Source organism: Martes martes (genome assembly GCF_963455335.1).
Source record: "Martes martes genome assembly, chromosome: 4".
In the NCBI taxonomy this organism is placed as follows: Eukaryota; Metazoa; Chordata; class Mammalia; order Carnivora; family Mustelidae; genus Martes; species Martes martes.
This window is the reverse complement of record NC_137891.1, coordinates 137,065,172-137,086,991: the sequence shown is the minus strand read 5'-3', so window position 1 is coordinate 137,086,991 and position 21,820 is coordinate 137,065,172. Positions and strand designations below refer to the sequence as shown.

Genomic DNA, 21,820 nt, shown 5'->3' with positions numbered 1-21,820 from the left:
AAGCTGTTTGAACAACCAGAGCAAAACCAAAACACAGAGACTCCTAAACTCTGGAGAAAGGGCACAGACTTTTCAAATCCTTACACGTTCCAACACGAGGCAATAATAAAAGATTTTTCATCTCATCTTTATTCCTGACTTTATCATTATCAAATATGCACATTTTCAGAAAGGGCCATTTCCAAATGGTCTGACGAGAACTGAGTATCCATCCACAAGGATCCTGTGTGCCGAGCAGTGGTGAATGGATGCTTTGGAAAGGAATCTAAATTGCTTCCTAGCAGCTTTGGGCATGTGAGCAAACTTCAAGGAGGGGGAAGTGGGGGGTGGAGAAAAGAAAGGGAAAAGCCCAAATTCGGGGCGGGGGGTTTATATGAATCTTTATACATCAATACCAAATGGCTGGGAATTAGGATCTTCCACAGATTCAAACAAAAACCTTCTCCATCTATTGGTTCTGTAAATGTTCACATTAAAGATGATGACTTCTGATACTCTGGACTTGTTATTTATATATTTGACCATCCTAAATACTCATTTTTTTAAATCTCAAGCAATTTTCCCCCTGCCCAATACTCAGATCATGGTACTACCATCTCTGAATTCACTCAACCTGTGACAGACACAGCCAGGAGCTGAACAGGAGAGAGAGACCAGGCTTCAGTCAGAATACTGCAAGACTGGGCCACTCCACCTGCTCTGACCACATCTCATCTTCCCAGGCCAGGCAGACACAACCTACCTCTCCTAGATCCACAGCCACGTACCTATTTACCAGCCTCACTTAGATATCCGTTCTACAAACAGATGCTGAAATGCCTTCCATATGGCAACTCCATGGTCAGGGAGCAAAAGTCTAAGATCCAGGCTGTCTCCATCTCCTCTCATAGCTGACATGTCTGCTCACGTCTAGCCGGGCAGCTCTGCCTCTCAGACTGGACTCTGCCTTCTGTATTTCACATGTAAAACATGTCAATCTACACCAAAACCTGTGACCCAGGGCAGTGTGATTTTACTGCTATTTCCTAACATAGAGTAATTCCTGCCAAGTAACAGCAACTATACCTCTGGCTACATTCTTCCTATACCCCATGTTGACACCCCACACAGCAGCTGCTGGGGAGCCTTCTTTCCTCTTTCTCACCAGCCAGATAAAGCAGAGCTGTGTTACCTCTGTATATATAACCTTCCAAAGCTTTCCAATCTGAACAGAGAGAAGCACAGAGGTGAACAGGATTGACTGCTGACCTTGACACTCTCAAAGCTCTATGATGGGGGACAAGTTACTTACCCTCTCAGAGCCTCGGCTCTGTGAAATGAGCCCATCTGGGAAATGGCGATTAGAATACCACTCTTAGAGGACTGAAGGGCAAATTAAATTATATAATTTATTTATATAACAAGAGGCTAAATAAAATTATGTGTTAATTTTATAATTCAAATTCTATACTTAAATTATATAATGGACAATAGATCATTTCGAAAAGCTAATTAGCATACAGTAAACATCAGTCAAAGTCAAAGTCAAAATGCCAAGGCACACCAGGAGCTAATATTGCCAAAAAGCAAACAGAAGTAACAGGTTTTGCCAACTGCGGCTTTTCTTCATCTCTTCTTCATCTTTATCTTCATTTTCTGTTCACCCAGAAAATCCAGGAGTCCTAGGTGTAATAAGCCCTCTTGTCTTTGGTCATCCCAAAGTAAGAGGCCTTACTTGTACTGAATGAAGAAGCTCTGACATCACCTCTATGACCTGCAGTTTAGCAGTAACTTGCACGGTGTCTTCTGAGCCAGGTATTCCTCATCCCCAGGTTAAGAGACACTCGAGGCACCTCACACTCAGCACCACCCTTGTGAGGTCCCTTTCTCCAGCCATCCCGGAGTACCTGCTGCCCAGCCCCAGTCTCCCATCCAACATCTGCACGGCTGGCTCCATGCTTTTGCTCATGCAGTACTCAATGACTGGAATAAGTCCCTTCTGTTGTCTGCCTCCTCAAATCCTACCTACTGCTCAAGGCCGCACCTAAGATGCCTTTCCTCTATGCAGCTTCCCAAGCAGACAACCACAGCCTTATGATAGGTACCAGTCTGGATAGCTACTTTGTGACACCTGCGTGATGACAGCTATGGAAAGCTCTCAAGAGAATGTAGAGAAGTACCTCATCATTGCTGTTATTAAGGCCATATACATTCCTAATGTTATAATAAAGGCTTTATGATTCCTCCATGCATCAAAGCCATTACTGTTAACAATCTTCACTCTTTCCCTCCTCCTTGCACCTTATCTCAACAGTGGGCAAAGGAGTCCTGTTAAAACTAAATCAGATCATGTCACTCTTTTATACAAAATCCTCCATCTTACCCTCTCTTTTTTTTTTTTTTAAAGATTTTATTTTTATTCATTTGACAGACAGAGATCACAAGTAGGCAGAGAGGCAGGCGGAAACAGGCTTCCTGTGGAACAGAGAGCCCGACATGGGGCTTGATCTCAGGACCCTGAGATCATGACCTGAGCTGAAGGCAGAGGCTTAACCTACTGAGCCACCCAGGCGCCCCCGTCTTACCCTCTCTTAAAAGCAGTCCCCAGTCTGTCACCCCATCCCATTAAATGTATGGCCCCATTTCATCTCATCCATGCTACTCCCACCACACTGGCCTCACTTGTTCCCTGAACACACCAGGCTACACTCCCACTTCAGGCTCTTTTCACTTGCTCTTCCCTCCAGAAATCCATGTGGTTCATTCCCTCCATTTTATAGGTATTTACAAGTATAAGTATCCCCGCCCCCTGCAATACTCTTTAATCCCCTTCCTTGCTTTATTTTTCTGCATTTATCATCACAGCTAACACTGATTACCAGCAAATATTTCACTCATTTATCTCCATTCATTTTTTTGTCTCCTCTACTAGAAGGAAAACTCCATGAAGGGCAAGGGTTTTGATAGCAGCTCTATCCCCAGTGCCTAAAACAATGCTTAGCAGGTATCAACCATATATCTGTCATTGAATAAATGAATCTTTCCAGCGAAATTACAAATTCCTTGAACAGAATTAGTCTATGGCTTTGTATACACTAAGTCATCACTTTCTTTAACATATGCACAGAATGGGTTCAATAATTCTGATTCTTGCTCTGCCTACCAAAGGAGACAGAAGAATAGAGACCAGTCAGTGGTAAGGCAGGAGGTAAGTGAAGAGGCTCTGGGAACTGTTGAAAACAAAGGGCAGGCCATTTTATCTCTTAACCCACGTGGCCTCAAATGGCTAAATCACAGGGCAGATTTTTCTAGTCACATCAGGGTTAGAATCTCAGTTCTGCTTCTCACTGGGGCAGCTGTGTGCCCTTGGACAACTGACTTTACTGGAGTCTCCATTTCACTGTGCTGTGAACCAGAGACAACTAGATGAGACGGCGTGGAAAGACAGTGTCACCGACTGGGTACTCGGCAAACACTGACTCCCTATCCGCTGCCTTCCCACAAAGGTATTTGCGTCCTTTCGACGCCAGGGTAAGTGCTGGTCCGTGCACATACTTTAAAAATAGAAGTACCTTAGTCACAGATGTCTGGTCAGGACGTGAACCATTCCATCTGCCTAAGAGTTTTAGGAATTTGCCCAGGAATAAATTTAGAAACAAATAAAAGACTCCCAAATCCTGTTGTGATGTTTGGAACTCACGGACCGTGAGAAGGGTATCATTTGCTTTATTAACTGATATGAATGAATCAGGCAAACGCTATAAGATCAGAATTTGGGGAGGCCCCAGACAGTTAGGTTTGTTGTTGTTGTTGTTTTAAAGACAGCACTAGAGAAAAGTTACAGGAAAACAAAAAAGAATAGAAGCCTAGAACTTGTTTTCTACCTACTCTTATTGTTTAGTATTGGTTTTTTGGAAGGGGAGATTCTCTTACATATTTACAAAGAGCTTTTTGCTTTGTTTTGTTTTGTTTTCTTGACATCTCTGATACTGTTCCTCAACTTGGGGCTGAATCCAAACTACTTCAGCCCATCTACCATTTCTTACCCTACATCTTATACTTCTTTTTCTTTTCTGCCTCTTAAAAAAACTTAGGATGTGGGTGGAGGACTCCCATCAAAACTAAAAGGACAGCATATTTTATGTATCTTCCACACCAGGACGAAGTTCCTTCCAATGTTGAAAGTCTCCTGCAAATAAACTCCAGACCCCCCTGAGCATGGGGCACAGTTTCTACAGAACTCCCACAAGGTGAAACAGAGAAGTTTAGTGGCAGAATTAGGATAGACAACTCGAGCTCAAAAACTGAGGGCAAAAAATCCTGAGGTTGCGAAAGGTGAATTATAAATAGCTCACGGCAGTCCTGCAACAGAACACAGATTTTTTTCCATTTCCATTTCGGTGATCTTCTGTCAGGAATTATGATATAATCAACAGCTAGCCAAGCTCCCTAAATCCTATTCGAAAGTCTAAGTTACTGGAGTGAGATAGATGCCAGTTATATAACTCTATAAATAGTCTAGTGGACATTACATCAGCAGCAACTAACTGGTAGCACAAAAAATATCCTTCTCTCTCTCCAAATGAGAGAACCACTAAGCTAAGGAAAAGCTTATGACCTTCAGGAGAAGTCTGGAACCAGAACAAAATCTACTAGGATGGAATTTTGCAGGAGGAGAAGCAGTCTGAAACCGGAAGCAACTCATCTAAGAGGCTAAGGAGTCCCAAGTGAGGGAATGGTGCTGAGCAGAGTTGGCTAGACCAAAGTCCTCAGAAATCAGCTCTGGAACTACTCTAAGCTGCGCCATGTCCCATTCCAGAGACTGTGTAGTCCGTCATGAGGCCTCAGAAGCTACAGTAAAATGAGTTTTGTAGCCCTAAAGGAGACTGCCTTAAAGGTATGTAACCAGTATGATGGCGTATCATGAAGGGATATGAAAATAAAATTAATCCATTCATCTATCCACTATTTACTAGACTGTGGTTAAGAATGAAGACTTGGAAGGCAAATCATGGATGGAATACTTACCAGCTGGGTACTATGGTATAAGCTTTTCAGCCTGTGAAATGGAATATTCACAGCATCTATCTCATAGGGCTGTTACAGAGATTAAATATGGAGTACTCAACACAATGCCCAGTACAAGTTCACATAAAAACTATTGGTTAAGGGACGCCTGGGCGGCTCAGTTGGTTAAGCATCTCCCTTCAGCTCAGATCATAATCCCAGGGTCCTGGGATCGAGTCCTGCATTGGGCTCTGAGCAGGGAGCCTGCTTCTCCCTCTGCCTGCAGCTCCCCTTGCTTGTGCTCTCTCTCTGACAAATAAAATCTTTAAAAATAAAAACCTGGTTAGTATTTTGTTACTATTACTAGTTGAATGCTTACTATGGGTCAGGTGCTGATAAATACTGGCACAACTATAAATAAGACAAGTGATTTCTGCCTTCACATAGCCAAGAATCTAAAATCGTGATGGATACATAAACAGTTTACTAGGCTACAATGTAATTATTCAGTCATTTGCTGAATGAGTGTACATTAAGGAATGAGAACTTGGACTCTGGAGTCCAACCCATTTGGGTTAAAATCCTTGTGACATGACTTACTAATTGTGTGACATCAGCAGATCTAGGAGGGAATGAATGCACCATGTCCCTCTAGAACATAATGCCTGGCATACAAACACACACTCAATGCATAACTTCAGAATGCACTCAACTTACTTAGCCTTTCTTTAGGCTCAACCTCCTCATAAACTTCCACTATAAAATAGTGATGATAAAAAAACTTCCAAAGAGTGTTACAAAGACTTAGGCAATTCAACAGAGAAAGAACAGCATTCTCAATAAAAGGTTCTAGAACAACTGGATATCTATATTAAACACACACACACACAATATAAAAAGAACTTTTCATCCCGATTTTATGCAATATAAAAATTAATCCAAAAATGGGCTATATACTTAATTGTAAAATAAAACTATAAAATGTCTAAAGGAACACATCAGAGATAATCTTTATAACCCTGGTTTATACTAAAGCACAACTCATAAAGGAAAAACTGATAAAGTAGTCTTAAAAGTTGTGCTCTTCAAAAGAGAGTATTAAGAAAATGACAAGACAAGCTACAGAGTGGGAAATAATACTTGTAGATCACATAGCTAATAAAGGACTTGCATCCACAATAAATAAGGAACTCTCAAAACTTAAGAAAACAAAACAAAATTTAAAAAAAACAACGGGCGCTTGGCTAGCTCAGTAGAGCATGTGATTCTTGATCTCAGAGTAGAAAGTTCAAGCCCCAGGCTGGGTGTAGAGATTCCTTAAAAATAAAATCTTACAGGGGTGCTGGGCGGCTCAGTCATTAAGCGTCTACCTTCAGCTCAAGACATGATCCCAGGGTCCTGGGATCAAGCCCCGCAGTGGGCTCCCTTTTGGGCAGGAAACCTGCTTCTCCCTCTCTCACTCCCCCTGCTGTGCTCCCTCTCTGGTTATGTGTCTAATAAATAAAATCTTAAAAAAAAAAATAAATAAACTCTTCCAAAAAAACAAAACAAAACACATAACCCAATTTTTTTAAAATATGGGCAACATATTTGAACAGCCTTTGTACCAAAGAATATATACGGATGGCAAGTAAGCATGTGAAAAGATATTCAACATCATGAATCATTACGGAAATTAAAACCACAGTAAGGGGTGCATGGGTGGCGCAGTCAGTTAAGTGCCCCATGGCTCAGAAAGTGATCTCACGGTCGTGAGTTCAAGCCCCGTGTAGAGCTCCACATTCAGCACAGAATCTGCCTAAGTCTTTCTTTCCCTCTCCCTCTGTCCCCCCACTCACTCTTTCTCTCAAATAAATCTTTAAAAAAAAAAACAAAAACCTACAATGAGATACCACTATAGATCTATTAGAATGTCTAGAATTTAAAAAACAAAACCCAACAATACCAATTGCTAGGATGTGGAGCAACCACCACAGGTCATCATATGCGGCTGAGGGATATGCAAAATGGTACAGACATTTCTTGAAAATAGTTTGGCAATTTCTTATGAAGTTAAACATACATTTACCAGACAACCCAGGAGTTCTACTTCTAGGTATTGACCCAAGTGAAACGAAAACTTACGTTCACAAACTTTTTTTTTTTTCTTTTTTAAGATTTTATTTATTTATTTATTTGACAGACAGAGATCACAAGTAGTCAGAGAGGCAGGCAGAGAGAGAGGAAGGGAAGCAGGCTCCCTGCCGAGCAGAGAGCCCGATGTGGGGCTCGATCCCAGAACCCTGAGATCATGACCTGAGCCGAAAGCAGAGGCTTTAACCCACTGAGCCACCCAGGCGCCCCTGTTCACAAACTTTTAAGCAAGTTTTTTAACAGCTAATAAAAAACAGCTAAAAACTGGAAACTACCCAAACATCTTTTTTTTTCTTAAGATTTTATTTATTCATTTGACAGACAGATATCACAAGTAGGCAAAGACAGCAGGCAGAGAGAGAGGAGGAAGCAGGCTCCCCGCTGAGCAGAGAGCCCAAAGCGGGGCTCGATCCCAGGACCCTGGGATCATGACCTGAGCCGAAGGCAGAGGCTTTAACCCACTGAGCCACCCAGGCACTCCCCAAACATCTTTCAATTGGTGAATGGATAAATGAACTGTGATACACTCATAACAGAATCTCTGAATGCAACACAAATCTCAAGTGCAGTACGTTAAATGAAAGAAGTCAGACCAAAAGCTACCATTCCATGCCATTCTGGACACTATACGGATAGAAAACAGGGGCTGAACAGAAGGGGAGAGATTCAGTGCAAAGAGACATTAGAAGATTTTAGAGGCAACACAATTGTTTTATTTTTTTATTTTTTAAAGATTTTATTATTTATTTATTTGACAGACAGAGATCACAAGTAAGCAGAGAGGCAGGCAGAGAGAGGGGGGGAAGCAGGCTCCCTGCAGAGCAGAGAGCCCGATGGGGGCTTGATCCCAGGACCCTGGGGTCACAACCTGAGCCAAAGGCAGAGGCTTAACACACTGAGCCACCCAGGCGCCCCAACACAATTGTTTTATATCATGAACGTGGTGGTGGTAGTTACATGACTGTAGGCATCTGTCAAAACTCACAGAACTTTACATGAAAAGAGGTGAATCTGTACTTAAATTATATATATATACACACACATGTACATATATGTGTGTGTATATATATATATATATACGTACATATATACATATATATATATATATACTTTTTTTAATGGAAGGAAAAAAAGAATCACAGATGAAGATGAGTCCCAGAGATTCTAGGAATTCTAGCCTGGGCAGTTATGAGGATGATGATATCATTATCTGGAAAAGTTACATTACTTAGGCCAAAGGCAAGGCCAAGTCCACCAACTGATGGAAGTACAGAAGCAGGCTCTTGTCACCACCATTTGCTAATCATTTCCTACTCTTGGTTGTTGCCTTTTTGGGCTGGGGTGAGCACTCACTAAGTGGCTACTGGAAAAGGCATTTAGAAGACTTGAAGACAGCCAGGCTCTCAACAGAGCCCTACTGGGGGAAAAAAAAAAAAAGCCTCCTAAATCACAGAATCAATGTGGATGTAGTCTGAGTAGCTCAGTACAAACCTCCTGCTTCTTGCACTTGAATCACAACAGAGAGAGGGCTACTTTTTTTTTTTTTTAAAGATTTTATTTATTTATTTGACACAGAGAGATCACAAGTAGGCAGAGAGGCAGGCTGAGAGAGAGAGGGAAGCAGGCTCCCCACCGAACAAAGAACCCAATGCGGGGCCCGATCCCAGGACCCTGAGATCATGACCTGAGCCAAAGTCAGAGGCTCAACCCACTGAGCCACCCAGGCGCCCGGAGAGAGGGCTACTTAAACTTTTCTTAAAACAACAAAGAGGGCGCCTGGGTGGCTCAGCTGGTTGGGCAGCTGCCTTCGGTTCAGGTCATGGTCCTGGAGTCCTGGGGTCAAGTCCCCTGGCTCCTTCCCTGCTCGGTGGGGAGTCTGCTTCTCCTGCTCACCTCTCTCCTCTCATGTGTGCTCTCTCATTCTTTCTCTCTCTCAAATAAATAAATAAAATCTTTAAAAAACAAAACAAAACAAAACAAAGAAACTAGGCAGGGTGGAGGGAAGCTAGATGTATCTGGGTCTAATCACAGAATCTTTATTATTTTTTTTTTTTAAAGTAGGCTCCACATCCAGGGTGGAGCCCAACATGGGGCCCACACTCATGACCCTGAGATCAAGACCTGAGCTGAGATTGAAAGTCAGATGCTTGGGGCACCTGGGTGTCTCAGTGGGTTAAAGCCTCTGCCTTTGGCTGAGGTCATGATCTTGGGGTCCTGGAATCGAGCCCCGCATCGGGCTCTCTGCTCCTAAGGGAGCCTGCTTCCTCCTCTCTCTCTGCCTGCCTCTCTGACTACTTGTGATCTCTGTCTGTCAAATAAATAGATAAAATCTTTAAAAAAAAAAAAAAAGTCAGATGCTTAACTGAGCAACCTAGGCGCCCCTAATCATAGATTCTTTTAAGAATACAGTTTAATTAGTGATCTCCTTCAACGTGCAGTCAGCCAAAAATGCACTGACACCATTTCCAAAGTGAAATATGACAGCCACTTTACATTTGGTTTTTACATTAAAAAAAAAGGAATGTCCACAACCTGTGAGTCTGCTTACCAATGAGTAAAAGAAGTCAAAAAATATAAATAATAAAACCATAATTTTCATTTTAAAGAGAGAAAGTTAAAAAAAATAGATAATATATACTTTCCTCTACAAACGTTGAAAAGCATGCTGTAATGCAAATAGTATTCAAAAAGAAATTCACCTGAATTTTAATCCCAACTCTGCAACTAATTTGGCTGATTAAGTACATCAATTATTCTCCTCAGCCTTGTAATAAGAGAGATGAAAATGACAAGATATGTAAAATTTATTACAATAAAATGTGAAAGCAATTAGAAATTGTTAAAAATACTACCTAGGGACAGAGTACCAATGACAGTCATAATCATAATTATCACGATCAAGTAACCCTGCTAGCAAAACAGGACTGTTCAACCAGAACTAAAATGCACTACCTGATGCAAAAAGAAATTCTACTGGAAGAATTTTCAAGATGTTGGATTTCATTATGTTAAACTGACATACTTCATAACATTGCAACATATCATACACTTTAAAAGTTTTTTTAGGGGCACCTGGGTGGTTCAGTGGGTTAAGCCTCTGCCTTCAGCTCAGGTCATGATCTCAGGGTCCTGGGATTGAGCCCCACATCGGGCTCTCTGCTCCTCAGGGAGCCTGCTTCCTCCTCTCTCTCTGCCTGCCTCTCTGCCTACTTGTGGTCTCTCTCTCTCTCTGTCAAATAAATAAATAAAATCTTAAAAAAAAAAAGTTTTTTAAATAGCCTGCAATGTGAAAAAAGATACCTAAGGCTTCTGTAAGAACTTTGTTACCTTATGAGAGATTTGAACTGCTGAGATCTGAAAATGCAAACAGAAGCTTTTACTTCATTTTGGCTTTACAAGCCAAATAACCCTACAGGTTGTTTTTTTGAAGGGAACAAAAAGAAAACCAAAGCACCTCTGAGTCAGGTCTATATGGTGCCATAATGATTCTTTAATCCAAATTTTTAGAAGTGAATGAAATGGAGTCAAAGTCAATGAATCCAAAGTCAAAACTGTTCCACCAGGTCGTTCCTTATATCCTGGCCCTTTCTCACAAATACTAATGAAAGAAACTGATATTTACTCAGCACAGATGTCAAACAGTGAATTAGGTACTTTATATTAGATTATTTCATGCTAACAAGTCTAAAGAGATATGGATATCTTCAATCCCAACACGTAAGAAAACTGAAGCTCAGGAAAGATAAACAACTGGAGTTCAAACCAGGGTTCTGGCCCAAAAACAAACCTGAGAATTTTTAAGCATACCTACAGCATTGAAAGCCATGAAATTAATTCTGGAACTAATAAGGATCTTTCATGCAAGTTACCCTCATCACTGATGAAGTCTGGACTAAAGTAATCCAGTGATATGTCCAAGGTCAGACACATATACAGCAATTCTAACAGAGTTGTTCTTCTTTAGCCCTGAATTTACTTGAGAACAGTGTACTGCCATCTAGCATAATAAGTAAAAGACTGGCTTTGAAGGCTAGTAAGTAAAAAGGGTTTAACTTCCAGAAAAGATTCCCTAAATACCGTGTATAAATATGGAACCATCTTATCCCCATTTCTTAGAAAGCATTATGTGAAGACGTTAAATATACAGTATACTGTAGATGTTCAATAATTGTTTAATAAATAAATTTTCAATTAAATAGCCCCCTACTATGACACTATTTAAGTATCCAAATCCCACTCTTCAAAGTGGTTACATTTAAATATTTTTACTTACCTGATATTTAAGCCAATGAAGTTTGTCCATGTGAAAATATAATCTCCACCAAAGACCATTCCAATATAAGTTATTAATATATTCTACAAAGAAAAATGGTAATATGCTGTAACACAGGTTTAACTGAGCTTTTTCAATATTCATATTAACTCATCGATAGGTATGGCCTATAGGCCACAGAATGGCCCGAATACCTATCCTTAAAATACAAAATCAAATAAACCGACAATAACAAAAACCCACCAATCCTATAATGAGTGTAGTAGGAAATCAGAAATAAGAAAGGACATTAACCTCTTCTCAATCTATCCCTACCAAAGCTAAATGCTTTCATTGAGAATTATCACCAGATTATCAACTTCCCATGTCCCACAGCTTGGGCTGACATTGTAAATCTAAATAGAGAAACACTGCTGTCTGTAGGGGCGGAAAGCACTAATGCATGTTTAGCAGTCTTAGACAAGAAGGCTTCTTCCTCCCACAGAAGTAACCGTTGACTTGTGAGGCGAAAGTAAAGAAGAAAAACCTCATATAACAACAACTTTTCCCCTTTTTTAGAAAGGAAAAAAGGGATGACAGGGAGTTTACCAACATGAACATTGTTTTTAGAGACATTCTTCTTTGGATTCTTGAAAAAAATACATGAAAAGTCATCTCAAAGTCCCATACTTAAAATTATTTCTCCTCACTCCCTTAAACTCCCAGGTGTATGTAAACATCTGCTTATCTGGGTCCCTGTTATTCATCTTCAGGCCACAGAGGTGAAATAAACTTTCCCAAAGTTCAAGTTACTAGTCAATTCTTCCCTAACCTCCTCACTTTCACAAAGTCACGCCTCCCTCTCCGCTATGACAGCTGACAGAAATGGTAAATGTCACAAACATTTTTAGAACCTGGGCTCGCCTAGATCAGGTCTACGAAGCAGAAGTAAAGTGCCACAGTGTTTCTGAAAAGCCAAAAAGAAACTTCAGAATTATTTTTATAATGGGCGTGCCCTCTGAGAGAGCATTCAGAATTATGTCAGCCTCTTCTAGGTCTAAGGATGGAGACAGCAAGTTACCACAGAACAGATTTTCTTATTATTTTGAGGGGAAAATGAAAAATTAAATACCATGCAACAGTAAACAAGGCTAGTAGGTAACTTGGGAAAACGTGTGGATCAGCTCAGAGCACAGAGATGCAGACAGATGGCAGGTTCATTTGCATGAAGCGCCCAGGAACTACAAAAAGGGAAAAGACTGAGAGCCCAAACCCTGCTGTTCAAAGTCAGTCAGGAAAAGACAGTGATGCCCCCGAGCAGAACCTACCAGCAAGCACAGAAGAGACCATGCTAGTACCTCAAAATTCAGGCTGTGATTCTCAATATACCTTGTTAAAAATGATGATTTCCAGGCTCTACTTGAGATTCTGATTTAGTGTATAAGAGGTGGGCCTAGGAATTGCCATTTGTAATTAAGTATCCTCAGTAATTTTCCCACCATGCTTCAGAGAAACAAGAACCGGTGACAGCCCCATAGGGAACGATGACTGAGCTAAAAGGGTTGTATCTGGGAGGCTAATGAAAGAAGCTCCACTGTGGACCACGAGACTCGGAACCGGCAAGGGCATCGGCATACTCCCATTTGTCTGAAGACGTCAGACGGCCTTCAACGGCAACACCACGAGACAGTGAGAAGCAAGAGCAGCTGTAAACCAATCGGACACACCAGTTTTTCCCCCTCTCTCTAGAGTTTGGAAGTAACACTGATCCCTTTGGACAGCGTAAATCCAGAGGGCTGCATGGGGAGGAGGATATATCAAAAAGTACTGGACTTTCCGTTAAAAAGACCATGATTATATTTGTACTCCATGCTCCTAAACATAAAGAAAGTACCCGATGAAATCCTAAGCAAATAGGTTATTAAAATTAAATACTGGCTTTTGGGCAGTATCCTTTTTGGCAAAAACATGGTAACAACTGGCCCATCTCTCATGTTCTTGCTCTTCTTATTCTGAAGAGGCAAGCCATTCATTCACTTTGCTATTGAAGCCTTTACTTCACAAAACCAAAACAGAGCAGAGAGCTAATTTGAGGGGCTAAACCTGTCTTAGCAAGCCCAGGCCTGAATGTAGATTAACCACCTCTAGCTTTCATGGGAATTCACATAATTAATTCTATTTACACCAAGCACTCCAATTCCATGATTTAAAGTCACAGACCTGAAATTTTAACCCAAATCTAGTTTTTGTTTTTTTTTTAAGATTTTATTTATTTGACAGAGAACACAAGTAGGCAGAGAGGCAGGCAGAGAGAGAGAGAGAGAGAAGCAGGCTCCCCGCTGAGCAGAGAGCCCGATGTGGGGCTCGATCCCAGGACCCTGGGATCATGACCTGAGCCAAAGGCAGAGGCCTTAACCCACTGAGCCACCCAGGCGCCCCCCAAATCTAGTTTTTAAAGTGAGGGCAGGTGGACACCACTTCATGGGGGTGCAAAGGGAAACAGAGCAGGGCAGTAAAAACTTTTTCAATCCCTTCCCTCACTATTGACAAATGGGAAATCAGAAAGGAAGTCCCAAGGGCAAGCATTCTATTTCCCAAATGATCACAGACCTATCTCTCTCTGTCTTACCTTTTTTTAGAAGGCAAGCCTATTCTGCTAATTCATTTGGAAATCAGGCATGCCGTGGTCTCTTGGATCTTAAAGCACTAGAAGCACAAAGTCAGATAAAGAGACCTCAGGCTTCAAGCCACTAACTGCAGCTCAATATTCAAGTCAACTTGGCTCCCCTGGCTGAAGACAAATGAGCCTCCCTCAAATAAAATGGATCAGGAGGAAATGACATCACTGGAAATGTCAGACACAGCTTTTAAAAGTGGGCCATTTAAGGTTTGGCTCATGCACTGGAAAACTCCCTTGATTAACTTCTGGCAGGCATCCTTTCCCTACAATAGCCAGAACTCAGTAAGGCAGCGAACAGAACAGTTTTCTTTGGGGGTTAAAGGGACAGGCCTATCACTCCCAAGCTAGCCACCTACCCTGTCTGAAACAAAGCTAATTCCTCTTCCTCTACTCTAAGGTAACCCATTCTCCTTTTTCCATATTCCCCAGAGCCAAGTTGCCTGGAAGTAGAGATTATGCCCTCCCTGAGTTCTTGAAGATCGTTTTAGAAACCAGCACCACAATCTGTCAAACCAGGACAATCTTTGAGCAAAGGATGATGGGGTTTTAAACCACAGCAAGATTTAGAGTCACAATTTTTAAATAAAGCAGGTACCCAAAAGACAAGAGTATTTTTTCAACTCACTTTAATACAGCCAACTATTGTAGTTGTAAGGGCAGAATTATACTGTGTGCAGAGTACTGTGGCGTACATCAAGATAAACCTGGAACAGAGAAGGAAGAGGTTTAAGAGCTGGTTGCTTACTTTAGAGCAATCTTCAGACAAGAGAAACAGCATTGGCCATGCTAGCGCATTGCAGTCACTGACTCGGAGCTTTCCCCACCTCACCCCTGCTGTACTGTAGCTTTAGATTTTTTTGAAATTTCATTAAAGAGAGTCACATGTCCATTTACTGACCAGGTGTTTTCCCCAACTACCCTCACCAAAACCTTGCAACCGCCATTCCTAATCATGAGTACTCTTTTTAGATCATATTCCCACTAGTTCACCTAACCCAGAGAGAAAGCTGAGTTCATAGACCACGGCTCAGCAGTGCACCTCCCATGAGGTCAATGTGACCTCTGGACAGGAGGCAAAGGAGATTCTGAAAGATGGAAGAAACCCAAATTAGCACTACTTTGAGATGGAATATAGGTTCACTTAACAACTAACTGGCAGCAGTTGGAACGGAGAGATTTACAATGAGGGCTTGGAGCTTGACTCAGTACCAAAGCACCGTGTTAATTTTACTTTGAAGCACTCGCTCACTGGGCACCTAGCCTGTGCCCGATCTAGTCATAAATACTAACCAAACTGACTGGCTGAGGAAAACAATTCCTCGGGGAAATACGAAGGCGAAGAGAAGAGGCACGTTAGCAGATACCCTCTTCTTACCTTCCACATATACTCTCCTAGGAGGAAGACAACCTTGTAGAGAGAGTCAGACAGCCTCAAAGTCAAAGGCTGCTAGAGCTAACTGTGCAAACTTAGACAACTTACTTGAGTTCTGGGACTGCTTCCACATAGGTAAGAGGACAAAAATATGTGTCAAATGGTCAATGTAGAAATAAAATAATGCATTTTGAAATATAATGGTGCTTATCACATACTAGGTTCCTATGTAAATAGTTTCTTGTCCCCATCCTTGGAAACATGACTTTGGAATTAGTTTAGTAGCCCTAAGGGTACATTCCTAAGGGCTGTGAAACCACCTGAATCTGGAAGTTTAATCATCCTATGCAGACACACTCAAGAGACAGAACAGGATACTGAGAAAGAAGCAAAAGGACCCGAGAACAAACGTCTCTAGGAAAACGATCTGCTAACAAGGCAATAAAGGCTTACCCCATCACACAAGAGAGGGTGAACTGCAGAAGAAAGAGGGTGTCGGCCCAGCCTTCAAAATCCATTGCCTGTAAGACACAAGAAAGTATCTGATTTTAGAGCAAGCCCTCAAAATCAGCTGTTCTGTTCTTTCATCAAAATCCTGGGTACTCACTCCCACCACACATACACATGTATACATTTTCCTGCATCACTCCCAGGATAGACAGTGATGTTTAAGAATCTCATATATATGGAACGGGACCCAAAAAACAGTTCCAGAAGGCTTTCTCTTTCTAAATTGTAATGTGAGGAAATTTTTGTACCTCTTTCCTTGGTACGAAGAAACTGATACTTGCTTGAAGGCAGAAGCCATGTCTGGCTAATCTCAGCAGTTCTCCCAGATGGCTAGATTAAAACATTAATCTAATCTCTAATCTCAAACATTAAAACCTACTTCTTCCCTGTAACACATGAAAGCTCAAGTGCACCCTTAGTTACACAAATTCAGCTGAGGTCTACCCAGGGAGAATTACTCTTTAAAACAGTTGATGGTGAAAGCAAGGTTTTGTTGCCATTTTGTCTTTAAGCCAAACGCAAAGGAAGGAAGAGAAATGAAAGGGTGCATTGATCACCTAATTTCCCACCCAGGATGGAGGATTTCTCTCTCAAGAACATAATTTCTCTTGCAATATCAGTTTGTTAAGCAAATATGAGAAACAGTCCACCTTTTTATCTTTCTGCCAACCTATCCAGCTTCAAGGGCAGGGGGTGGAAAATTTTTGACATGGTTCTTCTATTTCTTATTAATTTCTTATTAATTCTTACTAATACAGGGAATTACACTGATTTTCAAATGTTAAACTAACCTAATTCCTGAGATAAACACAGCTTGGTCACATAATGCCCTTTTCATATATTGCAGGATTTTTTTTTTTTTAACTATAATTTCCACCCCCTGCCCTTGAAATTTTTTTTTTCAAGATTTTATTTATTTATTTGACAGACAGAGATCACAAGCAGGCAGAGAGGCAGGCAGAGAGAGGGGAAGGGAAGCAGGCTCCCCGCTGAGCAGAGAGCCCGATGCGGGGCTTGAGACCAGGACCCTGAGATCATGACCTGAGCCGAAGGCAGAGGCTTAACCCACTGAGCCACCCAGGCGCCCCTGCCCTTGAAATTTTTTGTCAACTATTGGTACAGGGTATGCCGGCCTCATAATAGTTGACTGGGAAGTATTCTCTTCTCTTCTATATTCTGAAAGAATTTATGTAGAATTGGCATTATTTCTTCCTTAAACATTTTGTAGAATCATCCACTAAAGTGATCAAGGCCTGGAGTTTTCCTTTTCAGGAGATTTTTTTTTTTTTTATTTTTGTAATCTATTTTTGTATTTGGTTTTTAAAGATTTTTATTTATTTATTTACTTGACAGAGAGAGAGAGGGATTACAAGTAGGCAGAGAGGCAGGCAGAGAGAGAGGGGGAAGCAGGCTCCCCGCCAAGCAGAGAGCCTGACATGGGGCTTGATCCCAGGACTCTGAGATCATGACCCAAGTCGAAGGCAGAGGCTTAACCATTGAGCCACCCAGGCGCCCCTCCTTTTGAGAAGATTTTAACTAAAATTCAGTTTCTTTAACAGAGCTAAACAGTCCCATTAATTTGGGCTAATTCTTTAATTAAGTAGTGTTACTTAATATTTAGTAGAATATGGCTATTCGTGCTATTTCTTCTTGAATGAGTTTTTAGGTTTTTTTTCAAGAATTTGTCCATTTCACAGACACAGTTTTCCAGTTTATGGCATAATGTTCATAATATGCCATTATCCTTTTAGTATATGCAATGCAAGCTCTGTAATACCACTTTCATTCCTTCTATGATAATTTGTGCCTTCTTACTTTTTGTCCTTATCAATTAGCAATGGTTGAACAATTTTATTGATCTTTTATTGACCTCCAGGTTTTAAGTTCTCTGATTTTTCTCTATTGCTTTTCTGTTTTCTATTTCATTGAATTCTGCTCTTACTTTCCTCATGTTTCCTTTGGGTTTAACCTGCTCTTATTTTTTTCTACTTTCTTAAGGGAAAGGCTTATTAGGTCACTGATTTTTGATCTTTTTTTTCTAATGTATGCATTTAATTAAGCTACAGACTTCCCTCTAAGCATTCCTTTAGCAGCAACCCATAAATTTTGCTATGTGGTGTTCTGATTCTCATTCATTCTAAATGATTTCTAATCTTCTGCATGATTTTTAATTTGAACCAGGTGCTATTGAGAGGTGTGTTTATTTCCAAGTATTTGAAGATTTTTCCATATATCTCTATGTTATTAATTTCTAGTTTAATTCTGTTCTGGCCAGGGAACATACTTTCTATTATTTCAATTATTTTAAACTATTAAAACTTGTTTTATGGCCCAGAATATAGTTTATCTTGGTAAATGTCCCATGTGCACTTGAAAAGAATATTTATTTACTGTTGTTGAGTGTTCCATAAATGTCAATTAGGTCGTATTAGTTGATGATGGTGTTCAAGTGTTCTACATTCGGCTTCATGAGTTTTTGCTTCATATATTTTGATGCTTTCTCATTAAGTACATATACATTCAGGATTGTTATGCTACTTGATATAACTCTTTCAGCATTAAAAAATGTCCCTCTTTATGGTACAGTTTGTTTAATATAACTTACAGTTTGTTGAGCCTTGTATGTGTGGATTTAGTTTTCATCAAATTTGGAAAGAAAATCTTCCATTAACTCCTCAAAAAATTTCCCTACCCCCACCCCTTGCTCAGGACCATAGTTACACATATTACACCTCATAGTTACACCTCAGGACAATAGATCAAACACATATGTTAGATCTTTTGATACTACCCCACATGTTACTAGTAATCTGTTCATTTGTTTTCAAGGCTTTTTTCTCCATGTGCTTCATCTTGGAAGCACTAGTTTCTACAGTAGCTATTGCTATTTCTATTAGTTTCTATTGTTATTTCTTTAATTCACTGATCTTTTTTCTGCAGTGTCTAATCTGCTTGCTATTTAATACCTTCTGCTTTATTTTCAATTCAGATTATTATATTTTTCATCCCTAGAAGTTTAATTTGGTCATTTTTAATATCCTTCTTTTCTCCTCTCATCCTTTCTCTCTCACAATCCTTTACTACCTATTGTCCAATGTCTGAAACCATTTTTCATATATATATTAGGTATTCTAGTAGGTTAAGGCAAGAAGGTAAATCCTATCCCTGTTATTCCATCATGGCTAGAAGCAAAAGTTCAAATTCAATCACTGACATGAATTATAAACCTATCTCAAATGATGCTTCCACTGGGAAGCTCTGCACAAAAACCCACATTCATATCAGGCACTTTCCCGCCAAACTGTCCAAAACACTAAGTGCTACTTTTATCACGGACACTGCATATATGTGACTAAGTACATGTATGTACATGACTCCCTGTATCTGTATGGACATGATCACCTAACCAGACACTGTGAATGCCTTCAGGGTTTATCTCTGTAACCACCGTGCTTAACGAAGTGACAGCAAATAGAAAGTGTTCCACAGCTTGTTGTTAGAGAACAAAGAATAAAGGAAAGAAGTCATACAGAGCATTATGCTATGCTCGTCCATACCTGTAAACATGGTATGATGAGAAACCATTAAAGCACAATAAAGCACAGGCCTAGAACTCAGGAGACCTGCATCTATCAGCAAGACTATAAATTCCTTGAGAGCAGGAACAACATCAAATGTCACATCTGCCTCGCTCCAAGTGTTTGTATGTTGTTAGGCACAAATAACTGAAGTGAATTAAACATCCATGCTCCCTGGCTTAGCATCATTTTCTACAGGCTGAGGAGGTGAATTTACTTTTTAATATACCCACATACCTACCTGTAATGCTACTAAACAGATTTCAAGTTTCCTATTAAATCTACGTCATTTTCAATTTCCTTAAAATGGCAAAAGTCATTTTACTGGCATTAGACTCATTAGTTTTTGCACTGAATTTACTGTTTCTTTCTTTGAGGAGAAAAGGCATAACCCAGTAAACCAGCAGGTGGGCACTGGAAGAAGTCTCTCTGAGAGGCTTACCAGCACCCGGCAGGAAAAGCCATGGGCCCTGCGAAAGTAGCATACCAGGCATCAGAAGCCCAGGACATTGCATGAGCCCACCACTGCTTCATTATACCAGCCTTAGCTTCTGTGAGGGAGGTTAAAGGGGCTGCCTGTTAAAGTTTCTTCCAACTCTAACATGAGTGTTAGATCAGCTTTAAAAGGAGAGACTTTATTTTACTGAAGCTGAAACACATAAAAGAAATCTCAGGTCTAAGAACCTTCCTCAACTCTAAATTATCTTCCTTTCCTAGATAAGCTACTCTTTTACCCCAAAGTCACTAAGAGAATAAAGCCAGTGTGATAGACCATAAGGATTTGCTGAACCTTAGTTTCTGCATAAATAATAAGAGGAATATTAAGGTCTATCTTGTTGAGTTGTTATCAGAATTAAAGACAACATGGATATAATGCCTGACATGAAGGAGGTCCGTCCAGTTCAATAAGTGATGTTAATTATGTGTAAACATTACTTCTAAGTGGAAAGAAATCAGTTATTTGGCAAAGGCCTCAAATAAACCTCTCTTTACACCTGAGCTCCTTTCCTGCCTTAGCTCTAAATATCTCCTCCTAAATGTACATTCTGACATCTAAGTCCCCAGTCATGTACCAGGCCACACAGCTGGCCTGGGGGCACTATGCTAAAGACAGTTTAGTCAGGTAACCGCTAATAAACAAAGGAACAAACTATAACTACCTTTATATTTATGGAATGCTTTATAGTTTGCAAAATGCTTCTGTATACATCAATGTCATTTGATCCCCATGACACCCCTGTGAAGTAGACAGGACCAAGCCTTATCTCCAGAAGTCAGTGAGTGACTTACTTTAGATAACACAGTTAATACATGGTAGCCTTGAGTCTACATACTCCAAGCCTAAGGCTCTCTACTCTGAGCATTAAATGTTATATAGAAAAACACCCCAAATACATACTGCACAGTCCCCTCTGGGAACATAATAACTGTATCTGTAGAATATTAAAATAAATCCCATGAACATGATTCCATTTACATAAAATTCAAAAACAGGAAAACAATTCTCATGGGATTATTTCCTTCCCTAAATACTAGGCCTGTTTCTGGAGAAAGCCCGTCTGGCACAAGCAGCCTGTTGCATTCCTCTGCTTTGCCACAGGAACGGACCTCTGGCTGCAACAGAACAAGCAGCAGACATTTGAAAGTATAGCTGAAGGAGAAATCTGACCCACCGGTACCATGGCCAGGGGAGTCTACTCTCCCTATCATAAAGATGGCACAAAAAAAAACAACCAAAGCTACTGCCTATTAAGATCCTATTATGTCCTACACACAGACATGTTAAGTAACTCTCCCAAAATTATCCAGCTACTAGCTGTCTGCTCACCTCCATAACCCATCATCATTCTATTTAGTTAAGTACTAGGGAAAACCAAAGACAAGTTAATATGTTCTGAATTTTTTCTCCTAGATAGCTTCACATGGCTGCTATTGGACCACTGAGTCAAAAAGTGGGTGTTTGAATTCTAAATCTGCTATTAACTTTCTGTGAGTCCATCATAAAGTCACTTAGCCTCTCTAAGCCTCTACCTACATTATAAATATAGACAACAGTTTGCTCCAAACACCTCTTGTGAGAAATCAACGGAGGAAGCGAAATGCAAGCACTTTATACAAAATTCACATACAGAAGAGATTATTATTCACTTAAACTTCCAACACTGTTATCTCTCAGTGACAGATTTGCATGCAAATTTTTCTTTTCCCTAAGACAGGGAATACAGAAAGCACAGGGAGCATATATTTTGTTAATCAGGAGAGGAAAAAAAAACAAACCAACATTTAAAGCAAAACTTCTGCCTCTAGAG

The 21,820-nt window shown here is 40.4% G+C and overlaps 1 protein-coding gene across 1 annotated transcript in view; it reads right to left on the bottom strand.

The window, feature by feature from the left end:
- SLC35D1 (solute carrier family 35 member D1) overlaps nt 1-21,820 on the bottom strand; it is a 47,920-nt gene that overhangs the window by 7,183 nt on the left and 18,917 nt on the right. Inside the window, exons 9-11 of the mRNA XM_080801510.1 lie at nt 15,877-15,944; nt 14,677-14,755; nt 11,393-11,475 (exon numbers count right to left, since the gene is read on the bottom strand). Coding sequence (XP_080657636.1) covers nt 11,393-11,475; nt 14,677-14,755; nt 15,877-15,944 — 230 coding nt within the window. The remainder of the gene's footprint in view (nt 1-11,392; nt 11,476-14,676; nt 14,756-15,876; nt 15,945-21,820) is intronic.